Source organism: Salvia splendens, chromosome 11, assembly GCF_004379255.2.
Source record: "Salvia splendens isolate huo1 chromosome 11, SspV2, whole genome shotgun sequence".
In the NCBI taxonomy this organism is placed as follows: Eukaryota; Viridiplantae; Streptophyta; class Magnoliopsida; order Lamiales; family Lamiaceae; genus Salvia; species Salvia splendens.
In genome coordinates this window covers 24,064,316-24,078,290 of record NC_056042.1, presented here as the reverse complement: position 1 = coordinate 24,078,290, position 13,975 = coordinate 24,064,316, and the positions used below count along the sequence as shown (strand labels likewise).

Below are 13,975 nucleotides of genomic sequence, written 5' to 3'. Positions count from 1 at the left end.
TAGTACTATGTATTGACCAAACTGTGAGAGGAGTAGGGATATGGGACAAGTCTCCATTAAGTGTCTCAGCCACCGGATTAAAAAAAATCAAGGGCTGATATTTAGTCATGTAATTTTTAAATTGATCCAGATTTACTTCACTATAAGAAGGGCTGATATTTAGTCATGTAATTTTTTAAATTGATCCAGATTTACTTCACTATAAGAAGGGCTGATATTTAGTCATGTAATTTTTTAAATTGATCCAGATTTACTTCACTATAAGAAGGGCTGATATTTAGTCATGTAATTTTTTAAATTGATCCAGATTTACTTCACTATAAGAAGGGCTGATATTTAGTCATGTCATTTAACAAATGGAATTGGGGTTAAAACTTGAATTCCTCTTTTATTTTCAAATTCTCCTTTTGCCCACCATTTAGACATGCACAAACCGAACCGGCCCGGCGGTTAACCGCCGGTTCGGGCCCGCCGGTTCATGAACCGGAACCGGAACCGGAACCGGCGGTTTGAACCGTCCGGAGGGTTGCCGGTTAACACGGGCCGGTTCAGGGTCGGCGAATTATGAACCGTGAACCGACGGTTCAAAACCGGCGGTTTGAACCGCCGGTTCAACCGAATTTTAAAAAAAAATAATATTTATAAAAATTGATTTTTATATTTAAAATCAATTTTTACAAACAAATGAATACAAGAAATTCGTAATAGCCCATATATATTTGATGGGCTTGCGAATTTATGAAACCATTCTTGGTTGTTTCTCTTTTATAGAAACATCCTTGAATGTTTTATGTTCCACTTTCGATGTGGGACAAAATCATTCTTGGTTGTTTCTCTTTTATAGAGACATCCTTGAATGTTTTATGTTCCACTTTCGATGTGGGACAAACTCATTCTTGGTTGTTTCACTTTTATAGAGACATCCTTGAATGTTTTATGTTCCACTTTCGATGTGGGACAAACTCATTCTTGGTTGTTTCTATTTTATAGAGACATCCTTGAATGTTTTATGTTCCACTTTCGATGTGAGACAAAATATGTTGAAGTACTTTCTTTTATAACTACATGTTTAGAGCATTCATTAATCTTTTTCCAATGTGGGATACAAAACTTTTTCTTTTGTCTTCTACTTTTCTTCATGTTTTGTATGATATATATAAACAAAATTATTATTCAAATATATTCTTGATTGATAAAAATAAAGAATTATTGAGAAATATGATTTGTATATAGAAAATATTTATTTGTATAATAATTATTGTTAGAGGTTTATACAATTTGTATAAGAATTATTCTTTCAATGTGTATAATATTATTTATTAGTTAACATATACATAAATTTATAAACATAAGCAAATCATTAATGATAAATAACTAATGAATAATAGTTTATATAATAATATTTGCTTATGTTTATAAATTTATGTATATGTTAACTAATAAATAATATTATACACATTAAAAAAATAATTTTTATACAAATAGTATAAACCTAACCATAATTATTATACAAATAAATATTTTCTATATACAAATCATATTTCTCAATATTTTATTATTTTTATCAATCAATAATATATTTGAATAATAATTTTATTTATATATATCATACAAAACATGAAGAAAAATAGAAGACAAAAGAAAGTTTTGTATCCCACATTGGAAAAAGATGAATGAATGCTCTAAACATGTAGTTATAAAAGAAAATATTTCAACATATTTTATCCTACATCAAAAGAGAAACATAAAACATTCAAGGAAGTCTCTATAAAAGAGAAACATCCAAGAATGATTTTGTCCCACATCGAAAGTGGAACATAAAACATTCAAGGATGTTTCTATAAAAGTGAAACAACCAAGAATGATTTTGTCCCACATCGAAAGTGGAACATAAAACATTCAAGGATGTCTCTATAAAAGAGAAACAACCAAGAATGGTTTCTTAAATTCGCAAGCCCATCAAATATTTATGGGCTATTACGAATTTATTGTATTCATTTGTTTGTAAAAATTGATTTTAAATATAAAAATCAATTTTTATATATAAAAAAATATATTTTTTTAATTTCGGTTGAACCGCCGGTTCATGAACCGGAACCGGCGGTTCAGGCAAAAAACCGGCGGTTTTGAACCGCCTGGTGAACCGGCGGTTTTTTGAACCGGAACCGGAACCGCCGGGAGGTAGGCGGGCCGGTTCAGGTTCAAGCATTTCCTGAACCGTGAACCGCCGGTTCATGAACCGGAACCGGCGGTTCGTGACCCTTGTGCATGCCTACCACCATTGCTCTTCTCCTCTTCTTTAGACCTCAAATTCTCACTCAACACCAATTCACTCTGCCGTCGTCGTCGTCTCATTCCATTTTCCTCAACATCCAATTCTCTCATTCCGTCGTCGAATAATGGATTCAAATCAGAAAGATTTTTCAAAATGTAAGTTGTCCAACCAATTTCGAATTCATTTTTTTAAAAAATTTCTTCAACTGATTTAGATTTCATTTTTGAAGGTTTTAAACATCAAAAGAAAATGCAACCGGAGGTCCAAGGCTCTGATCGTGAGTCATTCCTACTTTTTTTTTTTATTTTAGTTTACTATATTTCCGTGTATAAAATGTGATTCTAAATGCATAGTTATTTATAGTGATGTATATTTTGTTGAACTGTAGAAACTGAAGTATATTTTGTGTAATTGAAGTACATGTTCTTTGTTCATAGTGATGTATATTTTGTTCATAGTGAAGTATGTGAGCCTATTTTACCTTTATAGTGATAACATGATTACAGTGAAGTGCTTACATGATTATAGTGATGTATATTTTGTTTATAATGAAGTATGTGAGCTGATCTAGTAGTATATTTTGTTTATGGTGAACTAGTAATATATTGTGCATATAGTGCAGTGAAGTATTTTACCTTTATAGTGAACCAAATTATGGTTATAGTGAAGTATATGACGCATGCTTTGTAGTGTTCTGTTTTTTCATTTTCGTGAAGTATATTGAGCATACAGTGAAGTATATTGTGGTTAAAGTAAAATATTCCGTGCTTATAGTGCACAATTTTTTTCATTTCAGTGAAGTAAAATGTGCTTAAAGTGAAGTATTCCATGCTTAGAGTGAAGTGTTTGTTATCCATGCTTAGAGTGCACTGTTTTTTCATCTCAGTGAAGTAAAAACGTGCTTAGAGTGAAGTATTCCAAGGCTAAAGTGAAGTGTTTGTGATCCATGCTTATAGTTCACTATTTTTTCATCTTAGTGAAGTAAAATGTGCATAAAGTGATGTATTCCATGGTTAGAGTGAAATATTTGTGATTTATGCTTATAGTGCACTATTTTTCATTTCAGTGAAGTAAAACGTGCTTAGAGTGAAGTATTCCATGGTTAGAGTGAAGTGTTTGTGATCCGTGCTTATAGTGCACTATTTTTTCATCTCAATGAAGTAAAATGTGCATAGAGTGAAGTATTCAATGGTTAGAGTGAAGTGTTTGTGATGCATGCTTATAATGATATGTTTTTTCATCTCAATGAAGTATAACGTGCTTAAAATGAAGTATTCCATGCTTAGAGTGAAGTGTTTGTGATCCTTGCTTATAGTGCACTATTTTTTTCTTTTCAGTGAAGTAAAACGTGCTTAGAGTGAAGTGTTTGTGATCCGTGCTTATAGTGCTCTATTTTTTCATCTCAATGAAGTAAAATGTGCATAGAGTGAAGTATTCCATGGTTAGAGTGAAGTGTTTGTGATGCATGCTTATAGTCATCTGTTTTTCATCTCAGTAAAGTAAAACGTGCTTAGAGTGAAGTATTCAATGGTTAGAGTGTATAGAGCGCTTAAAGTGAACTAATAAATGTTAAGAGTGAAGTGTTTTATCTTTGCAGTGAATCAGTTTATGCTTAGAGTAAAGTATACGATATATGTCTTATAGTGTTTTGTGTTTTTTGATTTCAGTGAAGTGTATAGACCTTAGAGTAAAGTATATGATGATTGTTACTATGGTGAGCGGGAACAAGATTGGAAATGTATTCCCTAAAAGAAGCAACAAGGGAATACTCCAAAGGCTAAGAGCAAAGAATTGCAGCGCATTAATGTTGATTAAAATAAACCATGAGTCATTGAATAACTTGGCGACAACATCAAAACATTATCAAGAATGTAGTAACAACATGGAGATAGATGTGGAAAAATGATTGTAAACTTCAAGCATTCATGACCATTTGTATGAAACTGATATGGTTCATAATATGTGTCATTTAGTTCAATATAAAGCTCATCTGTTTCAATTAAATTCAATATTATGTTAGACTATTTACTTCACTGCAGAGCATATTATCTTCACTATATAACATATTTACTTCACTGTAAGTCACTGTAAAATTATTATACTTTGTATAAGCATATAATAGTTCACTATATGCACAATATACTTCAATGTAGTGAAAAAATAGTAAACTATAAGGCATGTTCAATTTACTTCACTATATGCATAATATACTTCACTGAAAATGAAAAAAAACAGTAGACTATAAGACATGCACAATATTCTATTGAAATCACGATCCATATGAAAATATGGGACAAATTATTATTTCTAAAAATGCCCTTGTTCACTTATTTCTTTATTAAATATGAACGTTTAATTCAACATTTAAATTAATATGGATTATGATGTGTGATTGAGATTTGTTATCTAGTTATACACTTAAAATTAGTTAGATCTTGATCACTCCTCTTAACTTAAATATATGAAAAAATTAAACTAAAATTTATAATTTTTTATCCTTTATAAATAGAGACCATATTTGCTATTGTTCTACCCACAAAAATATCTATATTTTTTTCCATATATAATAATTCCTCTATTCTACTACAATTCATCATTTATTTTTCAAATTTATACATCAGGGAAGAAAAGAATGAAATATTCTTCAATTTCCAAAATTTCAATCATTTTAAAGATTATTTTATTTCAATTGTAGCAATTTATGGTTTTTATATGTTTGTTATTTTTATTTTTACAGATTTTGCAATAATATAAATACTATTATTATTTAAATTTTTTTAAAAAAAATTATGTCCGAACTTAAATTGATGTGTATTGAATAATAGCAAGGTAATTATAAAAAATTTAGGTTGTACATAATTCACACTAATGATAGTAGGAAAATTTTTATCAGTTCTTAGTATTTTGTAAATCAAATTTATCATGATATACTTAAATTGTTGTTATAAAATCTATAGATATAACCATTTGCATGATAAAATTATTACCATGTAAAGATATTGATAATATATTTGTGCTTCTATTACAATCATTGTTTTAAAAAAATATTTTTAAAATTTTATAATATAATATATTATTGTGATGAAATTTTATAATTTTGAATATTTTATGTCTGAATTTAAACTGATGGCCGATAATAGATAGTTAATTATAATAAATAAATTTATGTAGTATAAGTTACGCTTTTTGTTTTATCATTAATATAGGTACATGCCGATATTGAAAAGGCACAGTGAATTCTCACAATTAAGAATGAAAATTTGTTGCTAATACATTCATTTCATGTAAATCATGGTGGACGAAGTGAAAAAACATTCATGCATGATGTATTCTATAAAGTCAATCTCTTATCTTATGGAATTTATAATGAATTGAAGTAGTATAAACCGATTCAAATACTCTATCTCCCACATTAGGAGTTCCAATTTTTTATTTTAGTTCCTATTTTCTATTTTAGTTCCTATTCAATCTCTATCTTGATTGAGTAGATACATGTCAAACTCTAGCCTGTGCATTAGGAAGCTCTTAAGTGATTGCTTAAATATTTGAAGAATACTTCTAAATATGGTCTTTGTTTTTCTAAGTGTGAACCAGGTGTTGAGCTTTGTGGTTTTGTGGATTCTAACTATGCTAATGACAATTATAAGAGGAAGTCCACCACTTCCTATATGTTTACTATTTGCAGGTCTTGCATTAGTTGGAAATCCCAATCCAACACATTATAGGTCTTTCTACAACTGAATCATAATACATAGCTATTGCTGAGGCTATGAAGGAGGCCATATAGTTAAAGAGAGTTCTCTACGAACTCAAATTTCTTAAGTGTGCTCTTGTGCTTTATTTTGATAGTCAGTCTGCCATTAAACTGTGTAAAAACCATGTCTTCCATGATAGAATTAAACATATAGATATTAGGTTCCATTTCATTAGAGATGTTGTGGAAAAAGGTGAAGTTCTTTTACAAAAAATTGCACACTGATCATAATCTTGCTGATATGGGAACTAAATGTCTCTCTGTGGAAAAATTGCTTTCATGCATCAAAAGGTTGCATTTTGGTTGAGCATGTGCATGTCCCGAGGTTAAAACCTTATAGACTAATTGGCATCGACCATCTGGAGTGTTAATGCAAAATAAAGACCTACTTAACTAAGTGGCGCAAGCCATTTGTGTTTTCAAGCAACTTGATATTCCTTATTGACTCAACTTATTTTAACACAAGTAATACCCGCAAGTTTACGGGGATAGTGCCATAATTAGTAAGCAAGAGTATTGTATCACATAGAGACAAATTTTTACCAGTTTAACTACCACGAACAAAAATTAACTATTATCTAGACAATCGGAAAAAGTTTGGTTTGTTCTAACACCAATGAAAGCATATAATAAGCAAGTAAACAAAAGAAAACAAGTGAACACAATGTGAAAAGATAATATGGAGAAAAATGTAGAACTCAAGGATCCGATGAACAATTCCAACCTCACAATCTATTTGCCTTACTTTTGGTGTCCCTAGAGTAATTAAGTCGATCACAATTATATATTAAAACCTCTCCTGAGGTGAGAACCTGTAGATTAGGTGCTAGGATTGAAGTCCCCTTCTTCGCCTAAACCCCTAACTCCCAAAAGCACGATGAGATCAAAGACCTCACTCAATACCTCAACTTTCATGAGTTCTATTGTATGAATGTGTGAATTATTCTTATTTCCAGATAGAGGTTCCCACGGATCCAGAACTGCCGGTTCCGATTTTGGAAATAGCCAAACCAGAACTGAACCGCGGGGGTGTTTCGCGGTTACGGTTTTGGTTTCGGTTTCCAACCGGCGGTCTACCGGTGGTTTTTCAGGGATTCGAATTGCCGGTTTTTGCAGTTCCGGCTTGAATTCACGGTTTTCCTGCGGTTTTTCACGGTTTCGTTTCGGAACCATCCAGAACCAACGGTTTCGGTTTGAAAAATTTTGAACCTGAACCGAACCACGGTTCAAAAACTGATGGTTTTGGTTCGGGTAAATTCTCACGGGTTCAGTTCGGAATCGTAACCGACGGATACGGTTTCGGTTTTAACCGCCGGTTTGGTAAACCTTGGGCAGGTCTATTTCCAGATTAAATATTTCATCTCCCGATTAATCTAATTAATCTTACATAATCAAGTGGTGATCAAACAATTGAAATGAATAATCTCAAGAATAATCAAACAACTACAAGAGCAAGGTAAGAACAAAATTGATTGAATAAAAACTATGAAATTAGTGCATCATCACGAAGAATTCTACAAAGAGGGTTTAACTAATGTTCATGGAGAAAACTAATTTTAACACAAAGAATCCAAACAAATACATGAATAAAAGATACTAAGTACTCCTGTGAGAAGGATCTATGGAGTGAAGTTTCAATCTTCCGATGTAGAACCTTCAATCTTCAATTCTCTCTATCAAAGGTATTGTTGGGATGTGTGAGGGTGTAGGAAATGGTAGGTAGTAGATTGTACAACCCTAGCCTTTTTCTTCTTCAAAAATCGTGTTTGAGCTAAATTAACTAGCCAAAATAGCGCACCCAGCCGCATGAATTTATAAGGGTAAAAATCACCCGGCCGCGTGAAGATTTTCGACCCTTTACTGGAAGTCCAACGCTGATCACTTGTACCCGGCCGGGTGGAATTATCAGGGTAATAATTCACTCGGCCGCGTAAAATTTTCTGGACAGAATAGTGTTCTTATAACGGCCATAACTTCTTCTATCGGACTTCGATTGAGGCGTACAAGGTACCCACGCGAAGCTCTTTTAAATATGAAGAGAATGATGTGCATTGGGGGCTGATTATACTTAAAAATCGCCAGATGAATTGCCTCAAACTAAGGCGGTTGCACATCTACATATATTTTGTACCTTTCTCTGATATTTTTCAATTATATTTCAATAAACATGTCAAAATACCAAAAAATATAGAAATATGCAAAATATAATCAAAATCGTCCTAGACTACTCTCTAAAACCATACAAAATCCAAGTATGTCACCTATCTAATGAACTTTGTGTTCTTTGGTAATTAGGAATGCCTTGTAGGCTATGATGAAGCAGCAGTGGACCAAGGCTCTCCATATGTTCTCCTTTTTTTTGATGAATCAATGAATGGAATATAAAAGAAAGAGAAGTACAAGCAAACACGGGCATACCCGAGGGATACATGCCTAAAAACCAAAGCTATGTAGGCCGATTGGGAGGAAAGTAGCCTCTTGGGAAAAGGTACCCATAGAGATGGTATTACAACAATCCAAAACACATACATAAACATGAGTACAATAAAACAAAGGACTTCACTTCAGTCAAGTCTTCTCAATGGGATCCACTCTACAAAATCCGGTACTCGGTTCCTTCAAGGTGTGCTTGTATTCGTTACTACCGTCCACGTTACCCCAATGGAGGTAGGGGTAGGGCCTCGTTAAAACCTCCTAAGGATAAAACCCAGTGGAAAAAATCCCTAAGAGGAAAAAGAATACCTCCGTGGCCGATAGCAACACTAAACTCCCAAGTGCTCGGTCACTTGCTCATGCGGATAAAGGGAGTATAGAACTGAATATGTTACCTTCTTCACCTCGAACACAAAGTGCTTGGGTTCAAAAGTCGTTCCATCGAAAATCAAGGCATTTCTGCCTCTCCAAATTAGGCTGACTGTCGCGATGAGGGCAAGTCTTCTAGCCTTGCGCATAACTGCCGCTCCACTTCTTTCCTTGAGCATCCACTTGATGGCGCTCTGGATAGTAGTGATGTTCCTTCTATGTCCCATCCAGGATTTGATCTCCTTCCAAACTGCCCATGTCTTGTGGCATTTGAAGAAGATGTGTTCCACCGACTCTGTGTGAGCCATGCACAAGGGGCATCGCTGGTCGATGTTCATGTAGCCCTGTCTGTCCCTCGTTGGGAGTCGTCCTCTGAGAGCTTGCCAAGTAGTAAAGGAGTACTTTGGCGGGACGAACTCCTTCCACACGAACCTGTGCCACAGGCGTCGTTCACCTTTTGGCCTGAACCACTCGTACACCTCGACCGCTCCCTTGCTCCCGTACCACTGTCCCAACATCTTCTCAACTTCTCTCCTCGGCCGGTCGGTCAGTAACTCGTGTCGGATCTCGAGTAGCCTCTTGAAGAGTGGTGAGTCCCGCGATCTTGCCGTCAATTCCCACACCGTCCGATTCTTGAGAAACTCGTTATGTATCCACTTATCCACAGGGAATCCTTCTTCACGTGTATGTTCCAAAGGTTCCGCGCGAGAAGGGCCTTGTTCCACGCCCCAAGGTCCCGAAGGCCGAGTCCCCCTTCATCCTTCGGTAGGCAGAGATCCTTCCAAGATACGGGAGGGTATTTCGTACCCCACAGAAACTCACGACAGATGGAAATGACCCGGTCCCTCACGTTTGCCAGCAGTGGAAACACTTGTAGCCAGTAGCACTCGACTCCCTGCAAAACAGAGCGCACAAGTTCAGTTTTACCGGCATACGAAAGATTCTTACCTGTCCACTTTTTGGTGAGGGCTGCAATCTTGTCGATGAGCGGCGTGTAGTGCATGATGTTGAGCTTGCTCGACGCCAGGGGCACTCCTAAGTACTTCACCAGCAAGGATCCCAACGGGAAGCTGATAACACTCTGTATCTCCTCCAAGTCCCGTGCTGGCAGGTTGCCACCTGAAAAAAGGTTGGATTTGTCCTTGTTGATCTCGAGGCCCGAGCAGCCGGAGAATTCCTCCATAGCATTCGCCAATATCTGCATAGACATGTAGTCGCCCCTACTAAACAACATAAGATCATCAGCGAAGGCTAGGTGAGTAATCTTTTGGCTCGTACACTTTGCATGGAAATTAAAATTAGAGTTCATCGTTCGGGATCCAAGCAAACGAGATAAATATTCCATGCAAAAAATAAAGAGGGTAGGAGACATAGGATCTCCCTGTCGAAGTCCCCTTTTACCGGGGAAGAAACCGTGCGGGCTCCCGTTGATCGCGATCGAGAACTTAGGCGTCGTGACACACTGCATCACCCAAAATACGGACTTTGGGTGGATGTTCAATCCATGTAGGAAGTCCCAATCCACCGTGTCATACGCCTTTCGGAGGTCGATCTTGACCGTACACTTTGGAGCAATCTTCTTGTCCGCATAATGTGTCTCCCCGGGATGAAATCCGATTGCGCCTTGTTCACAAGCTTGTCCAGCAGTGGCGCCATTCTCCTCAAAAGGATCTTCGTGATGATCTTGTAGAAGACGTTGCAACAGGAGATAGGTCGGTAGTCACCCACCGTTGGGTTGATCGGCGTCTTCAAAATCAGTGAAATGACCGTAATGTTGAAATTCTTCAACAATTGGCCCGTTTCAAAGAACTCTTTAACGGCATCAACCACGTCCTTGCCCACTCGCTCCCTATGCTCTCCTTATGTTGTCTAAAGGTGGAGAATGTTAAATATTGGACCACATCTTGGATTTGGGTTGTTGTTTAATATTGGTTAAGGCCGGAATTATTCAAGCCCAATGTGAATTAATCCTAGGCCCAATGCTTTGAGGCACGTTTGGTGATTCACTTACCTTGCGCTCACCGATGGCCGCCATGTGTGCACTCCATGCGGATCACGAGTCTCGGCCGTTGGATGAAGGCCTGTGTTTGTTTGCTGAGTTATGTTACTCCGCCTCCTCTCATTCTTCATTCTATTCAGTCTATTCTCTCTCTCTTTCTTGGTGACATGCTTTGTCTTCTCTCTACACACACTCTCTCTCTCTTCTCTCTACATTCTATTCAATTCCAATTTCATGAAATTAAACTAGATCTATAGAAAACACATAAAAAACACACATAAAATATGCTATTTGATGTAGATTTGATTGTTACCTCTTTATCCATCGAAGGATTGACGTTGCTAGCAACACCTCCCGGTAATCCTTGATTTATTGACCATGAATCTTCCACTCTATTCCCATGTCCTTGATTATTCATCCGTGTGGGCGGATCTCGAAGAATTAATAATAGTTTGATGAGATCTAGGAAGAACACTACACTAAACAATCTACCTCGATTCAATTCAATGGATTAGAATGTACAAGATAAGACAAGAATCAAAACCCTAGTTCTCCCTTTGGTGAGGCTCAAAAATCGAGGTGAGAGAGAGAGAAGCCATGTGAGTGGCAGCTAGGGTTTAGAGTAGGAGAATTGTCTTATGTCTTGTGTGCTAGGGTTTCCACATCTCATCACTATTTATAAGCTTGGACTAGGTTTGGGCTAGATTGGGAATCCATGGGGCAATTTAGATGTTGGGCTCACCCATTAGATAAATATCTAATTAAATCAATTGACCCATGATTTAATATATTATCAATGGAATATTATTTTGTTCCACTAAAGAATAATATTTCACTCCCATCTAAATCACCAAATTACAAATAACTTGGTTCCATTTTATTTTATAATATTTCCCGCATTTAAGATTATCTTAATCCATCAATTTAAATCTTTTGTCCACTACGTGACTTGAATTAAATTAATTCTTGATAAGGCTAATTTCGTGCATTAGTTAAAGGTTAAATTCGTGCATTTGCAGGGTCTAACACATGTTTTAAGCCAGGTGTGTAGAAGGTTTTCGCCAGGTCCAGGAAAAGAAGAAAACATTTGCATGGTCAAAGGAAACTGGCGAATAAGTGAGCAATTTGGAGAAAATGACTAGACGGAGGAGACAACGAAGCTGAAGAGTAGAATAAAGATTTCTATGAAGGCGTTTAGAAGATCAACTCCGCGCCTATATAAAGAGGAGAGCATGCAATCTGGAAAGAGAGACTCGGTGGAGGACTTGTAACCAGATTATAGCTCGTAGCTCACTCACTTTTACACACTTGGGGGGAATGTTCGGGAATTTGTAGGGATTCGGTTCATTTCACTGGTAGTCAGTAGTTGGGTAACACCGTCCTTGTGGAAGACGAAGATACAATTTAATTGCTTTCGTTTTAATTTGCTGTCGTGAATTTCACCGAGCTTCGTTGTTCGAAGCTCGGCCTCGTTTTCTGTTGAATTTCTGTTGGTTTATGAAATTTCTCTTTTCCGTATTTGAGCTACTGTTGATTTTGATTATGGATGCAAATTGTTTTGAGTTTTCCATAGTTACTGTGATTTTTGCATTGGTTTACTGAGTTTGAGTGGAATTATTGGAAGCTTGTGTTGATCGGGGCAAATCTGTTGAAATCGGAAGTTATGGAGTTGATGTTGTGGATTGTTGGGTTTGGAATGCTTGGATCCGGAGTGGATTTAGCATCCGACGACTGGATCTGAAATAGAGGATTCGTGATTGATGCCTAGATTTCGAGTGTTCATTTCATTCCGTCTAGTATATGTAGATCTGTTTAATTTCCGGCTAATTGCAAGTTTCCGACGTCCGAATTTTTATATCTTGTTTGAATCTGGGTATGTGCTCTGTTTTCTTCATGTTCGTGTTTGAATCAGCTGATGAGATGCCTGTCAGAGTTAGTTAAATTCTTAGTTTGTTAATTGCAGCTTTTATTACGTACTTGCTGCTTCTAGAAGATGGTCCCCGCTGTTTACTCACTTTCTGTCTAGCTATATTAGGAAGTTGTTTGTTCGGTCTAGTATTTTTGCATTAGTTTAATACTCCCTCCGTCCCGGACTACTCGCACATTTCCTTTTCGGCACGGAGATTAAGGAATGAGTGTATAGCAAAGTCAACAATTGCGGCTGTAGGTGATAATTTTTACTAAAAATGGAAAGAGTGCAAATAACTTGGGACGCCCATAAAGGAAATAAGTGCAAGTAGTCCGGGACGGAGGGAGTATTTCGTAGTTATAAGGATGTTCAATGTTAGCATGATGTTTACAATTTCCTAGGTCTAGTATTAGATTTCATGCCTAGGTCTAGTAGTAATTAAACCTCAACCCAAAATTGCGTGGCAGCAGCCATTCACCATTTCCAAGGTCTTCTAAATGCTTTCTTACGCGTCCATCTTCGTGGGATCAATCCCTGTTTCCCTATACTAATTCAAAGTATAGCGGGTTGAGGGTTTCGAACGCAGAATCAGTGTGTCCAACGACTGAGATTTCTGATATCCTCTGAGTTCCTAGACCTCGTGATCTAGCGGATTCTCTGGATATGAGAAGCTTGACCTAGCATTAAAAGCACACACGTTTCCAGAATGCGAGTTTTCAAATGGTGCCATTGCCGGGGATGGATGGCGTATTTTGTGATTGTGTTTAGAGATTTTGGCGTAAATAGTTTTGATTTGTTCTTTTATTTCCTTTCAGATTCGGTTTATGAGCGACAACTCACGGTTTGGATACTGGGGTGACTCATCTGAGTGGAGGAACGATCAATATACTTGGCAGGTCAAGGACACAGCATCTACGGTCACCACCAGATCGGGATTATCTACGGGAGATCCATTTCCGTTTGGTTCAGAAAGTGAAGAGAGTTGGAGTTCGTCGGGAAGAGAGGATCCTGAGTCGTCTTCAGAAACAGATATAGAGGAGGCAGAAATCGGGGACATGGCACACGTAGTCGATCTAGATCTGGAGATCGGTTCGCTCACTGCCCATCTAGATGGTGAGCCGGCCCAGGCTATAGTGATGAACCTGCGTCAGAGAGCCATAAATATCAAAACGAATGTGTTAGGCATTCTACCGACATTCTCTGGACGGAGGAATGAATGTCCGTATGAGTTCTTAA

The 13,975-nt window shown here is 36.7% G+C and overlaps 1 protein-coding gene across 1 annotated transcript; it reads right to left on the bottom strand.

The window, feature by feature from the left end:
• Window positions 1–8,791: 8,791 nt before the first annotated feature.
• LOC121754638 lies at window positions 8,792–9,349 on the bottom strand. Its single transcript, XM_042149963.1, has one exon. The coding sequence runs from the start codon at window positions 9,347–9,349 to the stop codon at window positions 8,792–8,794; it is 558 nt and encodes a 185-aa protein (XP_042005897.1).
• Between the last annotated feature and the right edge of the window lie 4,626 nt (window positions 9,350–13,975).

Coding starts and splice junctions, on each gene's coding strand:
- LOC121754638 (XM_042149963.1), bottom strand. CDS start 9,349: ATGTTGGGACAGTGGTACGGGAGCAAGGGAGCGGTCGAGGTGTACGAG.